Here is a 20,379-nt window from a genome sequence, read left to right as displayed (position 1 = left end):
GTGTGTGTGTGTGTGTGTGTGTGTGTGTGTGTGTGTGTGTGTGTGTGTGTGTGTGTGTGTGCTGGAGCTTGCTCTTAAGTGGAGCATCTCTAAAATGATTTCCCAGGTCGCTGAATGATGTAATTGTCCCTGCATCACTCACTCTGTGCTCACACTGAATGCACGCACACGCACACAGTGTTATAGTCCACAATATTATTTTGCTGCCAGTTGAGCTCACTGTATTGAGATGAAAGTTTGGTTTGCTGACAATTTAGGTCAGGTACACGCACATCTACACACACACGCACAGATACTTTATAGTGTGAAAGAAATGTTCACCTTTTTGGCTTTACTTTAGATGATTCAGGCCAGTAACCAGCTGGAACAAGAGGTCTGTGTGTGTGTTGGTGTTTAACCCTGTGAGGTCTCAGACATGGTGGGTAAAGTGTGTCATAATCTCTGAAGGTGACTGGTCACACTCCTTATTTGTATCCTCGGCTGCTGTTAGAGTAGCTTTGCATGATTTTCAGATCAAAATGAGCTTTATTTTATACCTGACCTTGGTGCAGCCCCTTAGAGCTTGTTCTGTAACATGTCTACCTTTCAAGGATGCTTCTTTCTGATTGGCTGATCCTTGTGAACAAGAGTCAAACTGCAGCAGTCTGCACTGACAAGCAGGGTTTCCTCTTATCCAAGTATCTTCAGGGTTAACCCAGAATTTTCTGTACCGTGAAGATGGTTTACTTCAACATGTTGGCTTATGCTGCAGACCAAGCAGGTGTCACCACCTTTAACCTATCAAATCTCCAGAAAATAGCCTCAGTAATCCTGAATCCTTCTGTGTATGCTTAGTAGTGTCGAAAGTTTGTCATTTCTGTTTAGAGTCTTTGTTCTTCCTCGATGAGCATCGGTAACGTTCAGAAAGTAAGACAAAACTGTATTCATTTTTCCCCACTGGCTGCAGATATTTTTTTTAAATTTATTAGTAACAGTATTTGATCCCTATCAGGGCACTTGTTTTATTTTATATCACATTTTACTACATTTCACACGTAACCTAGTCCAAGGCTGCATTTGAATTCTGTTTGATGTATATTCTTTAGCACCGAGGCTGTGGATGAGCAGATAAATCTAAAACCTTTTTCACGTAAATAATATTAATAATGTATACTTTATTGATCCACGTGGGTAAATTACTCTCTCTGCATTTGACCCATTCACTCAGTGAAGCAGTGGGCAGCCACTAAGCAGGCGCACTGGGGAGCAGTGTGTAGGGACGGTACCTTGCTCACGTCTTCGTACTGTAATCAGATAGAGAAACCCTCAGATTATCTTAGGGGGTTTCATGTGACCACGTATCCTGATTGCCGATGTTAGGGTGAGTGGATTTAGACACCAGAAAGATACCCAGATATGTTGAACTTAATTTGTGGTGCAGCACCCAGGTTGGCGTGCATGAGATCACTGCAGTTGTGTCTAAAATTCTTCACTTATTCACGACTCTTTGAAACTACATATAGCTCATCTGCATTATGGGGAAAAATCCAAACACCTGCCAGATAATTTTCTCTGTGCTTTTAGCTGACATGCATTTTTCTCGTGAGTATCTGTTATTATATTTAGCTTGTTTTTTTTTAAACTTACATTAAAAGTGATGATGGCATCCAATACATTTTCCTAGGTCCCATCTAGGATGCTGAGACACAACATGAAATGGCATCCTAGTCTCAACCTGCCACAAAAACAACTTTTCAATTAAAAATAGATGTTGTATTTATTATTCAGCAGATTTGCAAACACAGGAGTGTGAATTAGTGTCGAGGTGAGCTAAGGACAAAATAACTAACTAGCAAACAAAGTTGTGTGCAGATACAGCCTGAGATAATCTACTAAACACATCTCCAACATAAGCAGGTCACGGCTGTTCACTCCTTCAGATCAAACTTCACAGGTTACAACAAACACTGGAGTGACAGGCTGGGAGATGAGGAAGTGAATGATCCTCTGCAGGTGGCAGCCATCTTGGCTCCTTATGTAGGATGTGGTCATCAGGCTGTAGATTAATTAGAACCACTTAGCACTCACACTCTAGGACTATGTATACTCTTTCACAAAAGAAGGAATCGCCATTCACACAAAATATGAAGTAACCTTTTCATTTGGTGTTGTGAGTTACTTCAAGTAAACCATGTAAGGGACATTAATAGATTTGGACATTGTGGGTGAATTAAAACAGTAAAACAAAGAAGAGTGGGCTAAAAGTCCTCCACAGCAACATGAAAGACTCGTCCCTGGTAAATAAGTCAATAAATCATGCAGACCAAAAGACTGATATCTTCATGTCACGCTAATATTTTACCGTCACTTAAAGTTGTGATATAATATTAGTGCTCAAACCAGTGGAATCTTCAGCCTCTAAGCAGTTCTTCTCTGGGGGATTCTTTCCAGTCGCAGCGTAATTGTCTTTCTCTGTGTGAAGTGAAGTGATCAGGCAGGTGTTCTGACTTCGCCTAATGAGTTTGTGATTTGTTTTTGTCTCTTCAGAGGTGTGTCGGTGTAATTGCTCCCCTGGAAATAAAACTTACACTCAAGTTTCACTCAACATTGTCTTTTTCATTCCAGGCAGTTGTCAGAGTTTTAATTTGGCATTTTAAGAGAAGAATGCATGATGAGAAATAAAGAAAAGAATAATGGGTATTCTTTAATGTTAGAGACTAGTGTAGGCAGTCCTGTGAAACCTAACTGGAACTTAGATGAATATATTCAAGGTTTCTTTCAAATGTTCATCAAAGTTATATTTTCAGTTCAGCACAGTAATGGGCAAATCTGATCTGACATACAGTAAATAAACATGACCCCCCCCCCAAACCTGCTACAGAACGGTCTTAGACTTTCTCGTCTGAATTTGACCTTCGGACTAGTCTTATTGAAATCTTGTGAGACCAGGTTCTCCTCATGCAGAAATAATCTTTCAGTAGGCATAGATCTAAAGTTTTAAATAGATAAATAAATTATTAGGGAAGTGCTTCAAGGAGAACAGAGACGAGCACAGGTGTTACATCGGGTATGACCTTCCACATTCTGAAGTTTATTCTTTCACAGAGATTTACCTTTGTGCACTTTCCTACAGCTACTCTATACAGAGGAACACAGTGAAGTTATTCTGAACTAGACAACAAGCAGTCAGGTTGTCCTTGAGGTCTCCACAGAGGCAGAACAGAACACGGTCAGGTTATCATCCCCCACAAAGGCTCCACTGGGCCCAGCTCCTCAAAATAGTGAGAACTTGCCAAATAGAGAGGTCATCTCTAAAAAAATATACACTGTATATACTCAACAGACACTTTATTAGGAACACCTTGCTAATACCAGGTTTTACCTCCTTTTGCTTTGAGCTGCCGTAACTTTTTGTCCTACAAAGATAACATTGATGACTTCCTCTCAACCTTTAATGAAGAGTTTTGACAATTCAGTATATATGTAAATGTGGTTCAACAACCATTAGAACGGTTTCTGTGTAGCTACATAGACAGACCACCATCACCAACTTCTGATTCACACTCAGTAGATAAGCACACCTGAAATATGACAGAAGCTGCTCAGTTTAGACAAGAGCTTCAGGGGTTGTCCTTGCTTTAAAGAGGTTTAGAGTTTATTCTTGATGGCACAGATTTAACAAGGTGCTGGAAACATACCTCATACTTTTGGTCCATATTGACATGAAACCATCATGCTACACTTCCATCTTGTTCCACCACATCCCAAAAGTTTTCTGTTGGAATGGTGACTGTGGAGGTCATTTCAGGACAGTGAACTTGTTGGCATGTTCAAGAAACCAGTTTGAGATGATTTGATGGTTATAACTGTGCTCATAAAGGTCAGCAAAAACACTCAAGTACAGTAGGCTGTGAGGTTTAAATGATGCTCTTTTGCTACTATGGGGCCCAGAGAGCACCAAGAAAATATCCCCATAACCTTTACTCCAGCACCGTTGATACAAGGTAGGATGGATTCATGCACTCGTGTTGTTGATACAATCAAAATGCAGCAAAATTTGAGACGAAATCCGACCCGGCAACATTTTTCTAATCTTTTGTTGAGACTGTGAATTGTAGCCTCAGCTTTCTGCTCTTAGTAGACAGGAGGTACATTCAGTGTGGTGCGGAGACATATGATACCAGATTTTCAACAAATAAGGTTCTCTGTTTTCCTTTAAATAAAGCAACTTGAACATCATGTTGAATTAAATAAGACATTAAACATCAGAATGAGACCACAAACTCAGGAAAGTGTTTACTGATGCCGCAGATTTTACAGTCTTATAGAAACTTATATTACAGATTTATTTTTCACAACCAGAGGAGCACGCCCTACTGCCTCATACTCAGTCACTTAAATATGAAGCTGCATCCATCTTTTATAGACACTTACACGGATGTGGACTTTGTCAGGTACACATGAAGTTTTTTATGTTGTTTTGACAGTTCAGAACATTTGTGTAGACTTTTTTCCCTTCATGGATGAAATGAGATTCATGGTGTATCAAAGGTCTTGCTCGAAGGGGCTCCAGATCTCGCTCTTATCAATCAGCCTGTACCACCAGGTGTTGCTTTTTTCCTCCAGCAGTCAGATAACTGAGAGACAGTTTGTGTAACCAGCATTCAGTGTGCCAGGTCACCTCACAGATTCCACTTTTATTGCTCTGCCTGCAAATGGTGATACACAGCACAATAATAAATGTTGACACAAGTCATGGGGTGCTTTCACAGCAGGTTCAAAATAAGAAACATCATTCAGTTTGTGTTCAAAGACTTTACAAAAAAACAACTTTACAGATATATGACTGACACAAACCCAGCTCATTTTATTTTAATAAACTTTGTGTGTGTTTATTTTCTCTGGTGTCACAGAGAAGTTACAAAAAGTAATCAGCTAGAAGCAACATGAATCAAGACTGCAACTACAACATGTGTTATGTCGTTAGCTTCATAGCATAAGTGCCTAAGTCATTTTTTGGTCAAATTGAGATTTTTGCCTAACTTTACTCCCCTACCACTGCTGCATCATCCTGTCTGTCTGCCTATGTCATCACAAAAAAATGACTTAGGCACTTATGCTATGAAGCTAACGATGTTGTAAATGGAAATAAATGGACTAAAATATATAATAACAAAACACGCATTTGTGACAATAAAACACTGGCAGCAATAAATAGAGAAAAAATGTCAGATATTGTGTTATTATATCTTGTTCACCTCTTTGCTAATGACGAATCAACTCCATCAGCTGTTTATCACATCAAACGAGTCTGTTATATTGTGATGTTGGATATTAACCTCCTAACACGGTCAGTACCAACTTGTTGATTGTTGAGAGGTTAATGGGTGTTAATTTGTGTTTTTTTTTACTGCTGATCCAGTAAGGGTCATGAGGGCAGCAGTCTAATCAGAGATGACCAGACCTTCCTGTGCCCGGCCACTCACTCCAACCTCCTCCAGGAGGATACAGGGGCAGAGTTTTCTATGTATTCAGATAGAGGCTTAGGTTATTATTCTACCTTGTTAGTGTTGAAATAATTGTATTTGTCTGAAAAAAGCAAACATCACCATATTATGGGTTCATCTACAGCTGGTGGTAATCACCAACAGAGGAAATGAGGTTCCTCTGTAGGCTGTCTGACCTCTCCCTTAGAGATGTGGACAGAACAGAGCATTATTCCTCCACATCAAAAACAGCCATTTCAGATGATTCAAGGATTTGACCAGGGTGCTTACAGGTGAGATGTTTCAGCATTTCGAACTGAGATTAGACCCGAGGGCACACCCAGAACATGCTGGTGAAATTGAATCTCTCAGCTGGCTTAGGAATGCCTCAGACTCCCCGAAGAAGTAAGTGTTAGAGGAGCTGGAGAGGGAGAGAGAAATCTAGGAATCTCTGCTTAGACAGGTCTTATTTTTGTACCTGTCTATTCATTAAGTAAATCACTCATATCTGGCACCCTGGAAGATCAATATTCAGTTCAAACGACAAGAGCAGCTGGTCGATTGTACAGGTTGTAAACCAATAACAGGGTTAATGAGTATTTAGAGTTGGTGAAAATGCAAATATTGGCCATCCCAACGACTGTGACTGTTTATGAGTCCTTCCATGATTAATATAGCTGAACACTCTCTTTTTTTCCTGTGAGAGAACTTTTAGGATTTAAGTGACTGGCTTCTTTTCACTTTTTCTGGTTGCTCATATTTCTTCCCATGTTGAACATGTTTTAGTAGTGTTGCTTGGTCTTGCTTGCCAGCACTTATACTACACCACCAACTTTCATCAACTTCTGGTAATTATGACTAAAAGACTATTACGGGGCAGTAGCTTCTGTTTTAGTCAGTTGCAGCTGCGACAATGCGGTCATAACAACTAACTATGGATGGGAAACACAAGAAACAAGCCTCCTTTACTTTAGTTCTGATCAGTCCAGAATACCATTTTAATGACTTCCATCTCATCAAATTTATAAATAAGAGAGAACATTAGGGTCATCAACAAAGAGTCACTTATGGACTTATTGTTTTGCAATGGAACTGAATCTAAAAGTTCTTAACTGCAACTCTAACAGCCTCAACTTGAATTACATAAAAACACGAAATCAATTCAAAACTGTTCAAAATGACGAGTTTGGTGACTGCAAAGAAATGCAGGGATCAAAAAGCTTTTATCGCTGCAGCTTAAACATGAACAAAGTTCCACAGCAGTACGGCTCATCCACCCTGCCAACACAGTCAGACTATCTGAATCCACTGAAGCACCAGAACAAATGCCACGGTAGTTCGTGCTACAAATAAAGCAAGGCAGCAGCTACCTGCGACCACAACACCGAAAGTCTTGTGAAGCTTTGCTCTGAGCATTCATCAGAGCAGCAGGGTGACTGGCTAATGTGTTTTTTAGCATCTCAGTTAGAATTCTCCTAAACCTCTACTCAGAATTTATGCATCGCCATCTCTGTCTCGGCTGTTTACTTAGCCGTGTATCTCAAAGTTGGAACTTGGACACTGACTAGAACATTTGCTGTGTTTACTCTGATTAAAGCTTGGCTTGGCAATTGTGAATGCAGCTGAGAAAGAAGCTGTCTGCAGTCAGCACGTATGCTATTCAAACTGAAAATATATTCCAACACAATAAATTTAGAGGTATGCGTGCCAATTAGACTTCCTGAAACTTTCTAAAGTCTCAGTTGTTCAAAAGTGTCTGAGTGTGGCTCTTTCTCTGCATTTTATGACCATAGCAGCAGCAGGAGGAATGTTTTTAATGGAGCTTCTTAATGGAATCAGAATTTCTCACTTAGCACCCAGAGAGCGTCCCAGTTAATCCCGCAGACATGCCTTATCGGGGCTTTTAGTTTTATTACCTTCCTGTCCCTGCAGGAAGGTGGTACTGCAAATAAGTCACATCAAATACTCACATTCCTAAAATGATACCAGACTTTTGCTATACCGGTAATTTGTTGCACCGGGGCAGAGTGGCTTCAGTCAGTGTGATGGTGTGATATTGTGTCCCTGCCCTGTAGGATTCCTCCTAACATCCGAGACATAGTTTACTGCACCGGAGTCAGCCTGATGGACGAGGATGTGTGGGAGTTCATCTGGATGAAGTTTCACTCTTCCAACGCCGTTTCAGAGAAGAAGATCCTGCTGGAGGCTCTGACCTGCTCAGACAACACTTTCCTCCTCAACAGGTAGACATGGCTCGGCTGTCTCTGTCATTGCAGCTATTGTTTTAAAAAACACAACTATCTCATTGAGTGTTTATGAGGTTAAATTGCAATTCATAAAGTCATATGAATCAATATCATTGATCTACCCAACAAATATGCCCTCTTGGGGCCCATGTGAGGGCAAGTGTGGTCAGACCCACGCAGCCCTAATACAAGGGATCATCGCATAGTTGATTTGGCAGACTTTTACACCAGATGCCCTTCCTGACACAACTCTCAAAGGATTTAGGTCTCCCACATCGGGCCCGCATGGATTCTATACAGTATAACTATTTGTTTGTGTCTTTCGAGATGGTCACAGTGATAGACTGACCCATGAGTCTGAATTCTGCTTCACTATTTTTTATGTTTTCAGGAAAGCAACAGCAGTAACAAATCTTCCCGTATGAAATCAGGATTTTGTGACTGAAACTGAAACTTGAGCCAGGAACAATGACCCTGTGCTGGAGGGGAACATAGAGACAGGCCAAGTGTGTCTGAGCATCACATATATGAATGACAGTGGTGGGATAGCATCCTGAAGTGAGATTAAGTTAACCTGTTAACATCCACTGGCATTTCTGTGCCTGTCCGGCTGTGCCAGTATCACAGTCACATCGTGTAGTCTGAATATTAAATAATTCTGCATTGCTGCTATTTTTAATAAGTTTCCTGCTGTGATCTTAATTCACATCTGGATTATCTACCTCCTGCTGTTTGTCTTTAATTGCATCTTGCGTACATGTTCTGCAAATGTCATATAATATTAAATTGTTAAGACCCTCCGGCAGATATGTAACAACATTCACATTTATTTTGAGCTGTAATAGGTGTCTGTGTAAGAGGGACCAAAAACAGACACGTGGCCGACGAGGAGGATGGAATAAATAAATAGAACTTTAATTTTTTTTAAAAATGTACTGAAAATAAACAGAACGTGCTGCCGGGAACAGTTTGGTTAAGACCAACTTAGACTGGGTCTAAAAAAACATTATCAGACCAAGAAATGAAGGTAAAAGCCCAAATTTGGGGGACAGCATGGAAAAAATGACTTTGTTCATATTTGGAAAATGGCTCCGATACTGCAGAGTTGTGTCTGTACTGGGCTGTATTAGAATATGACAAACAAGCCAGTGAACAATAAAAAATAAAAAGGTGACTAAATCCTACCTGTCAGGTGAGCTCTGTTAATTGGCGGCACACTGACAGGAAAAAATTGCAAATTGACAGAAAGGTGTGTGCAGTGAAAAGATGCCTGGGGGGCGTTACATGTGCTGAAATCCAGCTAGGTTTGTGTGTGTGTGTGTGTGTCTGTACACGTGTGTTTTTGTGTGACTGTCTATACACAACACTGTATTTTATCAGGGGCAACTGCCACTATCGCTCATTGAGAAAAATTGCAAGGACGAATTACACACACACTCGTGGTAAGACCGATCAGTGTGTGTAGGTGTGTGTCTGTGAATGTGTGTGTGTGTGTGTGTGTGTCTCAGGTATTGATTTTCTACCCACAGTAAACTGTTCTGCAATCAGAGAGGTGGTACTGTATGTTCAGATTGCAACACACACACACACACACACACCACACACACACACAAATCAAAAACCACAGCTCAGAAAGAAGCTGATTGGTCACACAGGAAATGGTTTCAGCAGAGGGGTTGTGGGAAAAGAGAGAGAAAATTGATTTGGTGGTTTAATGAAAAGATGGCAGTTACAAACAATGAGCCAAGCAACACACACACACACACGCAGAGGCAGTGAAGCAACAGAAAATAAAGAGAGATGAAGGTAAACTTTGAACACGACGTTGGATGATTAAACATAAATTTATGAAACTCTTTGGCCTGCTCAGTTTCACATCTCAAAGAAAAAGAAAAACTCTCAATTTGATACGTTTACACATCCAAAAGATTGCTCTGTGTGTGATCAACATGTTTCTGTAAATCCCCTTTAAATTCCCTCCAATCCCCTTTAAGCTGGGAGTAGCTCACGTGAGTGTTTCAGAGGACTCTTTCTTGATTTGGCAGAAACATCCTCCGGCAGCTCACAGGACAAAAAAACTACAAAATGACAGCTTGACCTTTTCTAGCCAGATTACATGAGCTGTTGACCCTCACGCTCCTGGCGAGTGACACACGCGTTAGACTTCACACACTGCGACTCTCACACCAAATCCAGAAACAGAGGCTAAACAACTCTTAATATCTGAACACAAAATACACTTTACAAGTTCCAATTGCCAGAGGTGCACAGAACTTTCTATGTGAGGTTATTAATCCATGTATGACAAAACTTTAACAGGAGGTAACAAAGTTTATTGAGCGACTTTCAACTTTAAAAGATCCATATTTACATACCACATTGTTTTTTTCTTAACTCTTTACTTCTTGAAAGCTGCTGTCATATTTCATGCATCAGGGAAGGCAGATGGGACAACACTGTGGAAGAGTGTGAGCGTCGGCTTTAAGGGTTTTATAGTTAAATTCAAAGTCAGTATTTGGAGCGAATTTCAGTCTTTATTAATATTGTGATCGTGCCAATATTTGTTGAGCATGCTAATGTGTTAGCATATATGGAACCTATCAGCTCTCCAGGTAGACTTGGTACAGCCACATTCCAACATTTCCATCCTTTTCTTTGTGTCTCCAAGGCTGTTGAACCTGTCTCTGACTTCGGACCTGGTCCCAGAGCAGGATGTGATTGATGTCATCATCCACGTGGGTCGAAACCCTCAGGGTCGGAACCTGGCCTGGAGGTACTTCAGAGAGAAGTGGGACATCCTGAACGCGCGGTAAGAGACGTGAACGATCAGAAAAGCACGCAAGCGTCTTCAAGTTCTTTACATGTAGCACCTGAAATGCCGTCTCTGTCTTCATTTCTGTTCAGATACGGTGAAGCTTTGTTCATGAATTCAAAACTCATCAGTGGAGTCACAGAGTTCCTCAACACTGAGCGAGAACTGAATGAGGTGAGTGAAACAAGTGGTGGTCTAAGATCAGATTTGCACACTGTTAGACCTCTGCCTCACCACTAGGGCTGCTCAATTAATCGAATTTTAATCACGATTACGATCTGGGCCTTCAACGATCATTAAAAATGACTGAGCCGATTATTAGCCCCTCCCTCATTTATCCGCGACACCTTAAAGGCCGGTCCGTGAAAATATTGTCGGACATAAACCGGTCCGTGCAAAAAAGGTTGGAGACCGCTGATTAAGAGGACCCGAGGGAAGCTCGGAAAGCTAAGCAGAAGTTATTTGGAGAGGAGAGTGACTGCCGTTGGTTGAAAGGAGAGGTAAAAAAAAAAACTTCAGTGGTGTTGCACATTATTTTATATTATTTTTTAAAGTCATTGTTAACCCTTTAAGGCCGGTCAGAGCAGCACGCTCCGTTTTGTGTAACTATTTTTAAATCCCTGTAGAACCTGAACCGTGTTAGCTAGCGCAATAATTTGTTTTGCATACGAAACCGGAGGAGTTGTACTTACATCTTATGCCATCAGCTTGTCCTCGGTCACGGTTTCCTTCCACATAAAGCTTTGCAAAAATTGCATAAAAAGCGCTTGCAGGAACAAAAACATAATATTCCAGAAACACGCTTTGCCGATCCAATCAGCTGTTCGTAACACTTCCCACAGTGAAACAGACGTCAGCGCGAACTATCGCATGTCTGCCATTTCCTGCCCGAAACCAGAAGTGACGTCATTTTCGCGGAAATGTAGTTTTTTACTTGTAGGCCTTAAAAGCCTATACTGGTCATGTTTGACTTTTCTGAATAGTTTCTGGGATGCTTAGAACTCGAATTGCACTGCTGGAAATAGTTTATTTTGATGCACGTGCTGTTTTCTTTGCAAATTTGCATCATAGGATTGTTTTTTTTTGTTTTTCCTGCAGTATATAAAAATTGGTGTATCTCCAAAATAAAACTATGAAGACACTCAAAATAAGTTTCCTGTTGTTGTAAACTATTTTTTGCAACTTTTTTGTATTTAAAGTTTTGAGGGATAAACCTCTTAAATTTCTCCAAGTAGAAATATATGTAAAAAAACAAACAAAAACGATTTTCAAATTTTTTTTGTAGTTTATTGCACTTTTTTGCAATTAATGTACTTACTATGGACTTAATGCATACATATTATTAAAATATGGGCTATAACAGTTGTATAGCAACTTGAAATGCTCCCATAAATGGCACTACAACATGTAAAAAAATAATATAAGCTCTGGCGGACTAGGTTCTATAGTAGGTCTTAAAGGGTTAAATAAATATCGTCAAATAATCGAGATCTCAATTTCAGTGAAAATAATCGTGATTATCATTTTTGCCATAATCGAGCAGCCCTACTCACCACTACATATTTCAAATACAACGAGGGTTTCTACAGACAAAAACATGGCTGCGCCATGGGCTCCCCCGTGTCACCTATTGTAGCCAACCTTTACATGGAGGAAGTGGAAAGAAAGGTTCTTGGCTCTTTTAAAGGGAGAGTACCCAGCCACTGGTACAGATATGTAGACGACACCTGGGTCAAAATCAAGACACAAGAAGTGGAATCCTTCACTGCTCACATTAACGCTGTGGATAAAAACATCAAGTTCACCAGGGAAGACACAAAGGACGACTGTTTGCCCTTCCTGGACTGCGCTGTGCACATTGAAGAGAATGGCAACCTCAAGATTGAAGTTTACCAGAAGCCCACACATACGGACCAGTACCTCCTCTTTGACTCCCATCACCCTCTGGAACACAAACTTGGAGTAATTAGGACCCTACACCACCGGGCAGAACATGTTCCCTCTAAGCCTGCAGTAAAAAAGAAGGAACACACACATGTAAAGGAAGCACTCAAAACGTGCGGCTATCCTAAATGGGCTTTTATAAAGTCAGCAAAGAGGCACAGAAAAGAAGATCAGACACCAGTGAGGGATGATAGGAAAGACACAACATTGTCATCCCCTATGTAGCCAGTGTATCAGAGAAACTCAGGAGGGTTTTCTCCAAGCATGACATCCCAGTGTACTTCAGACCCAGCAACACACTCAGACAAAAACTGGTTCACCCGAAAGACAAAACTCCTAAACACAAACTTAACAATGTGGTGTATGCTGTACAGTGCAGCAAGGAATGTCCAGACCTCTACATTGGAGAGACCAAACAGCCACTTCACAAGCATGGCACAATATAGAAGAGCCACCTCTACAGGACAAGACTCAGCAGTCCATCTGCATCTTAAGGATAAAGGACACTCTTTCGAGGATGCCAGTGTTCACATTTTGGACAGAGAGGACAGATGGTTTGAAAGAGGAGTGAAAGAAGCCATGTCCACTGTGAGCGACCATCTTTGAACAGAGGCGGTGGTTTACGACACCAACTGTCTGCCATCTATAATCCAGTTTTGAGATCCCTTCCCAGATGCCTTAACGCCCACTCACATCCTGGGCCATCTGACCTCAGTAAATCAAATGATAGGGTGGGGCCAGGTTTCACAATGAGCTCACCCGAAACCCTGGCTGATTGTGACCCACACCCGTTTTCACACCTTGGCTCATGTGATTAGGTAGAGGATCATCAGGGGGTCCTTTCTCCCTCTTTGGGGGGAAACTCCCACTAGGTTTAAATCTGGGACTCTCCACCATTGACCCTTAGAACTGAAGAAGCTTCTCAGATGAGAGGTGAAACGTCTTCAAGCAACTTAAAGAAGTGCAGACGCTTTTCTTTCAAAGCTCCTTAGACTGCGATGACCTGGATGACTGAGAACCTTCACAGACATAGAAACAAGTGGTGTTGTTTTTTCTTTGATCAGTAGACTAAAGATGGCATCCGATAGAAAGTGACATCTGGGGTTTAGAACGGTGTGAAGCTGCTATTTAAAAAAAAACATATTTCCTGGCCAAGAGTATATTCCTCCCAATTTTAGTTTCACCTGAAAATCATCAAATCCCAAAGCCATCAAGTGTCAAACTGGCACAAAAGCAGATTTAAAGACATCAAGATGTTCATTAAAGTGTCATAGTTGACGATGGTGAACCATGGGAAAGTGAGGAAGGAGGATCCAGGCGCAGAGCTCTGAATATCAGCAGTGCGTTTATTCACAGTGAATGGAAAAAACAACAATAAATCCCTGTGCTCTCCCCTGACTCCCACGTTGCATCCTCCGTGAAAAGTCCGTGTCTTAGTGCCCTCTGCTCCCGTGTCTCAGCACTCCCCGTGCTGGCTGCTGTCCGTCGCTCCACACCTCTCCTGGGGAAAACAATAGAAGCAGCCGTCAGGACACAATACAACCGCGGGCACACACACGCTAACTAAACTCGACCGGAAGACTAACGTGGAGTCTCACGCAATGATCCAGCATCGGTGGAAGCTCCAGCACTCTCCTACTAGCTCCCCCGACGAGCCCTGATCAGCCGCAGGTGTTTGGCAAAGGTCTTCAGAGGTGGCCCGCCTTCTAACAGGGCCACACCCACCAGGCCTAAAGGTGCTACAGGAAACAGCTGCATATACACACACATACACACATACCTGCCTATATACCAATGTGGACACGGAACAGTAGCGCAGTATCACATATAATATAACACAAGTCCATAACAGCTCAGGGACCCCCGATAGCTCAGATCCAGGTCCCTGACATAAAGTTACTTGTTGTGTAAATTTAATTTTCCTGTGATAGACTCTGTGTACAATGTGAATGCAGCCACTATGACATCACACATTTTAAAGTTAGCAAAGTTAGGGTAACTTCACTAACTTTGCTAACTTTAAGTTTTAAGAGTTGAGTATTTTTTTGTTGTTGTTGTTGCCATTTTTAAAGGTGATGAGTGAGGAGGTGGTCTGTCTGAGAATCCCGCATGGTAACACACCAGTGAGCGCATCCTGTTTAATTTCAAAAGATCTCCCTTTTATAAATTTCCCTCCTCATTTGATGAAGGTGAAAAACTCACCCATATGCTACACAGAGATTTTGATGATGAGCCAAAATGTTGTAACTATTCAAAGACAACTACTCTTTTGGATAATTTCTGAGACCGAGCCAGTGTGTTCTGATGTAAAACAGACTGACCAGTTGGGACCGAGTTACTGTTTTGTGACTTTTATGAAGTTTAGCTTCTTCTTCCTGATTTTCTTTCACCTGTGTTACATATTTGTTTAGCTTCTTCTATTTAACTCTGTCTGTACATATATCCTGAGTCCTCCCTTCATCCTTTCTTGGGGCATCCGTGTTTTTCCCACTGTGTTCCAATCCATTTTCCTCCCTGCTGTCTTCGTCATGTTCTCCTTCCTTTGGAAGTTTGGATTACTTTACTGTTTCACATTAAATACTTTGTGACTCTGGACTCTTTCATTTGGCCTAAATAAATGAAGGGAAATTAATTCTTCCATTCTAAGCAAGAATAAATAAGCTATACCCTACCAGAAGGAAGATTAGCATGTTTTCTACATGCCAGTATGGGAGCTTGGAAATTAACAGGACCTTGAAATTAATCAGTGTGTAATTGTGTTCTCGAGAGGCACACAGCTGGATCAATATTCCAAATTTACTGTTGATTACTCAGAGAAAATAGAGCTTGATTAACAACGTTAATCGTTCCTCTGTTGCATCATCTCACAGCTACTACGCTTGTTGTTTGATATGATGAAAAGATGGAAATCAGATATAATTAAATATAAAATTAAAGAAGAGAAAAAAGGTCGTAGGTGTTTCCGAATAAATCTGTTTATTTAAACTTTAGTGATTAATATTCTTTCGACTTTCCTGTTGGTATGGTAACCGCATTAGGTTTGGCTGTCAGTGAAACCTCTAAACAAAAACATCATGAGTTTATATTAATGATGATTCTTTTTAGTTTGTAAAAGGGTCTTAGGGTGAGTCACACAGGAGAGGGAAAGTGTAAAGATAACAAAAAGTGAAATCATAGCAGAGACGAAAGGTAGAAGGAGGGCGCAGAGGAGTGCTCGGTTAACGATGTGAACTGTAGTAAAGTGAGCCGAAGGGATGGATTTCTGCCCGCGCTTCACTGAATCTGTCAAACTCTGAGCAACATTAAGTTTCCTTTTTGGCTCTCAACTTAAAAAAAATAATTAATTTACTTCTTTGAACAAAGTTTCTCTTTTTGACCAAAAAGAAAAAAACACCTTAATGTTGAAAACCTGTTAATTTACAGACCTGTAAACCAAAGTCTTCTTTTGAAATCTCCACTTTCATGTTGGAAATTTTATGTGTAATTATAAATTGTTGAAAAAAAAAGTAATTTTCAACAATTAATTGATGCCTTTCAAAGACAGTTTAGCTTGAATACATCACATGTTCACATTCAAACATTTTTCTTCAGCTGTGTTTAAACAACAAAGTCTTCTTTATATAAAACCTCAGAGCTTTTTGTATTTCAGCTACTAAATGGCCAAATGTATATGCATGTGCCTTTTTGTTGCTTTGTCCAGCTGCCTTAGTTCCACTTGTAACAAGCAAAACAAATTGTTAAAAAAAAGTTTCAAACTTGGATGCAGACCATGATCTCCTAACTAATAAATTTGCGACCTAAGACATCACCATCCCTCCCTAATGTGGACTTCGAGGCCTTTCAGGTAGGACCATTATCTCTCAGCAGCCATTATTGCTGCATACGGTGCATGCACAGTTGTTGTCCAATCATCATAGGCACGAATGCTGTGATTTTGGACATTTAATGTTTTTTAGGCATTATTTTTCCAGGGTGGAGTGATTGTACAGAATACATAATAACTTAAACAGGAATTGGGTCCACATGTTTGAATTTATTATAGATTTTCTCAAATCTATGCAGGGTCAAAAGTGTTAATGAGTCAAATATAAATAATATGTACAGGCCAGTTAACATTTCCTTAGTCATCATGACTGACTACAGTTGGTCGTTTCTCTTTGCAGCACAAAAAGGATTTTTTGACAGCACTCACTGGATTGACCAATACTCAGAAAAATGGGAAAGTCCAAGAAACTCAGCGAAGATCTAAGAAAGGAAAATTATGTGAGGGTGACCCAAACTGTCACCCTCACGTGAGAGGAAATTGGTTTTGATGTTGGGAATCATGAAGGCTCAAGCCTCCCATGAATGGAAACTGCTGGAACACCAGTGTCACTTTGACAACACCATGGACTGACAGGGTGCTGACCAAGAAAGAAGCTGTGACTCCAAAATCAACACCTTCAACCTCCACTGAAATTTCGAGCTTCCCACGTGTACAAGTCAAGCTTACGGAAGAAAGGTTTGATGGTCAAACGAGACAAAGATTTAGCTCTGGCCACAGTGAACTGAAATATTTTTAGAGGAGTAAAGGTGAGACTTTAAAACCTAAGAACACTGTACCGATTGTCAAGCATGGTGGTGGTAGCATCATGCACTGGGGCTGTTGTTCTGCACAAACTGGATGAAATAATGAAGGAGGACGACTACCTACAAATTAGATGACTGAAATTTGAACACGTTTGTTATTCCAGCAGGACAAAGATCTCAAACATACAAAAACTGTTGTTGGAATGGAGAAAGTTGGCTAAAATTAAGCTTCTGGAATGGCCTTCCCAAAACCTTGACCTCAACCCTAATTTAAATGAACTTTACCAATTCTACAAAGACAAATAGTCAAATATCCATCCAGAATTATGTGAGCAGCTTGTTGATGGCTACCAAAAGCATCTGGACGAAGTGCAGCTTGTAATGGGAAAGCTAACCAAAGATTAGTGGGGGGTTTATAAATCTATTTTTGACTGCAGTGGAGGGCTGGAGCAGTGGGTTCAGGGTGTGGTGTCAGGGGAGGCTGACACACACCTGAGCTCTGTCAGCTGATTGTGTCTCCCTTGTAAAAGATGTGCTGGGACCTGAAGTGGTGTGTGGAGTGTGCTACCAGCAGGGCAGCTGGAAATTTGCCCAGTGAAAAAACAGAGCAAATAAAAAAACGTGTGAATGTTGTTTTTTAAGATGTATGCTATACAATCACACGACATTAGAAAAAGAACAGTTTGAAGAAATCATTAAAATCCAAATATTTTCATGACATTCATGCTCACAGTCAGTCTGTAAACCCCAATGATTAAAGCAATTAAATAATTGTATACCCTTATTCTAAGTGGGCATGTCTGGGAAGTATTCTGCAGGCTCTGAAATACTGATGATATATGTGAATCCATTATGTTTACAGTTCAGCTGCTGAGGTTTTGTTTAATTTTATTTTATAATGACACTGTGAGGTGTGACACCGTGAGCAGAGTAGTTTCCTAGCTACCTGTAATTGGTAGCACAGGTATCTGTGTGTAGTGTGGTGTTCCACTCAGTGGAAAAAAAGCAAAATCTGTGAAGTGAATTACAAGCTGTCTTGCTAATGACCATCAAGAATGTGTACTCACTCACCACAAGTACCATTCAAGCCAAGAGGAATGAAGAATAACTGCATTTAAATGTCCATGATTACAGTATGTAATTTGAAACTGTTTATTTACCTTACACATGCCTTCCTCCGTGATGCATAAGTGAAGAAAATTAAATAAGACACTGTGAAACTATTTCAGCTGAGCTAACAAGCTATTTAATTTAAATGTAGTGAAACTGTACATATACCATGACATTAAAGTGCATCAATATAAAATACAATAAAATGTTCCAGCTTTTGCAGGTTTACAGTGCAACTCTAAAAGAACCTGTTTGAGACATGAAAACATCATCCAGGAGTTTTCAGTTATTTGCTTTAGTATCCATCTAACTTTGTGTTAACTGTTTGCGGAAGATCCTGCAAGCCCTGACCTCATTAGTTTCATCCAACACCTCTAGGGTGAGCTAGAACAGCAACTGTGATCCAGATTTATCACCCAGCATCAGTGTAGCAGCACACTAATGCTCTCATGGCTGAATGGGAGCAAATCCTTACAGCTGGGTTCACAATCTGGTCAAAACCCTCAAACTAAAATAATGAAATGTGTATGTATTGTTGGTTTTTTTCCAACTTCTACTGGCAATGTATCTGTTAATTGTACAGAACACATTCTTACTTTTTCTCACTTCTAAAAGTGGAATTATGAAGCTTTCCCTTATTTATGTCATATATATACTCTCCCAGAGGTGGATTTTTATAATGGACATGGCACAAGTTTCAATTCATGCCTGAAAGTTATCAATGTCCACCGTGTTAGGGATCTCCATCCTGAAAAGTCCAGAAGTTGTTTCTTTCAGCACTGCGGAGGGGGGTGGGTGACAGCCTTTTTAGCATCTACAGGGGATGAATATTATTATTATTTATTTTCTTTCCTTTCTTCTCCTCTGCTGCCTTATTTACTCCTGTGATTCTTTCTTCCTTTAGTTAAAGGAGTTCATCCTGTCCAGTGGTGTGGGGGCGGGGCCTGCGTTGCCACGAGCACTGGAAATTGTCGAGGGCAATGTGCGCTGGCACCGCCTACACCGGCGGCAGTTCTACCAGTGGCTACGCAAACCTCCGAGTACCACCTTCGGCTAGGACCATGCCAGCCAGCTAAAGTGAAGTGACTGCAAACTGACTGCTATGCTAACGCCCTGCTAGCTACCAGATGCAGTCGGACAGAAAAAAAGATGGACTGAAAGATCAAGAATACTGGGCAGACTGGTTTTGATTTTTTAAAAGAACCTTGATTTCAATCTTTTTAGCTCTACTGGATTGCTTTCTTCCACTTGTGGCTGATGTGGTTAAATTGGTTTCTGTGCTATGTTTAGACTGCTTTAAGGGTAGTCACTGAGACAAGAACCAGCTCCCAGATTAAAAACAGCATACAACAAAGTGAAATGACTAAGATCTTTATAAACAACGAAAAAACAAAGTTGTATTTCAGCTAGACGTCATTAGACACAGCCCATGGAGGACTACTTACTGTGGTATTAGCAGTCACGGGTGTTTCTTTCTGAGGTTGACAACGCATTTAGATATAAATGGTTTAGTGAGTTTTCCCTTTAAAACATCTAATATGACACTGATGTTTGATACTAGCTTTTCTTTTGATCAAAAAATGGGAACACAACCAGTATCGAAAAGTCAAAAAGTTCTGTTCATTTGGACATAGCATTTTCAGTGGGAGAAACATTTTGTCGCTCAACCAAGTGGCTTCTTCAGTCTCAGCCGCTCAAACCAGCGCTCCTCCCTGTCCAGGATGTGTACATCCTCATCACTGAAAGAGTATTTACTTGCCTGTAGGCATAGATAGACTGCGGAGTCTGGGACTGACAAGTTAGCTCTTCTGTGTTGTGCCATCCACTTCGCCAGAGGTTTTTTGGTTTCCCTGATGTATAAATCATTTCAGTCCTCCTGGCTCTTAATAGCGTACACTATATTACTCTGTTTGTGTTGGGGGACCCGATCCTTGGGGTGGACCATTTTTTGGTAGCTCAGTGTGTTTTGGGGTTTAAAATCCACAGCGACTCAGTGTTTAGAAAAAATTCGTCTCAACTGTTCCGATACTCTTGACACATAAGGGGTTAAATGTACTACGGGTTTTGCAGTTGTCCTTGATCGCCTGGAACTTTCTTTAGGTGCCTTCCCAGCTTTGACAATTGTCCAGCTGGGATAACCATATTTTACTCAGGACCTTCTTGATATGATGTTCTTCTGCTTCCCTGGCCACTGTATATGTGGGATGGTGATCGCTATGTGTTGTAGCATCCT

The 20,379-nt window shown here is 40.7% G+C and overlaps 1 protein-coding gene across 1 annotated transcript in view; it reads left to right on the top strand.

Annotated features, from left to right (window-relative positions):
* Positions 1-19,803, top strand: part of LOC102204797 (thyrotropin-releasing hormone-degrading ectoenzyme) — a 266,230-nt gene extending 246,427 nt beyond the window's left edge. The window contains exons 17-20 of the mRNA XM_005742288.1: positions 7,541-7,708; positions 10,380-10,520; positions 10,616-10,697; positions 19,051-19,803. Of these exons, the coding sequence (XP_005742345.1) occupies positions 7,541-7,708; positions 10,380-10,520; positions 10,616-10,697; positions 19,051-19,203 (544 nt within the window). The 3' untranslated portion in view covers positions 19,204-19,803. The remainder of the gene's footprint in view (positions 1-7,540; positions 7,709-10,379; positions 10,521-10,615; positions 10,698-19,050) is intronic.
* The last annotated feature ends 576 nt before the right edge of the window (positions 19,804-20,379 follow it).

Source organism: Pundamilia nyererei, unplaced genomic scaffold (genome assembly GCF_000239375.1).
Source record: "Pundamilia nyererei isolate P.nyererei 1_Seehausen unplaced genomic scaffold, PunNye1.0 scaffold00119, whole genome shotgun sequence".
Taxonomy (NCBI): domain Eukaryota; kingdom Metazoa; phylum Chordata; class Actinopteri; order Cichliformes; family Cichlidae; genus Pundamilia; species Pundamilia nyererei.
Note: the sequence above shows the minus strand (reverse complement) of the source record. Positions and strands in the feature narration are given on the sequence as shown.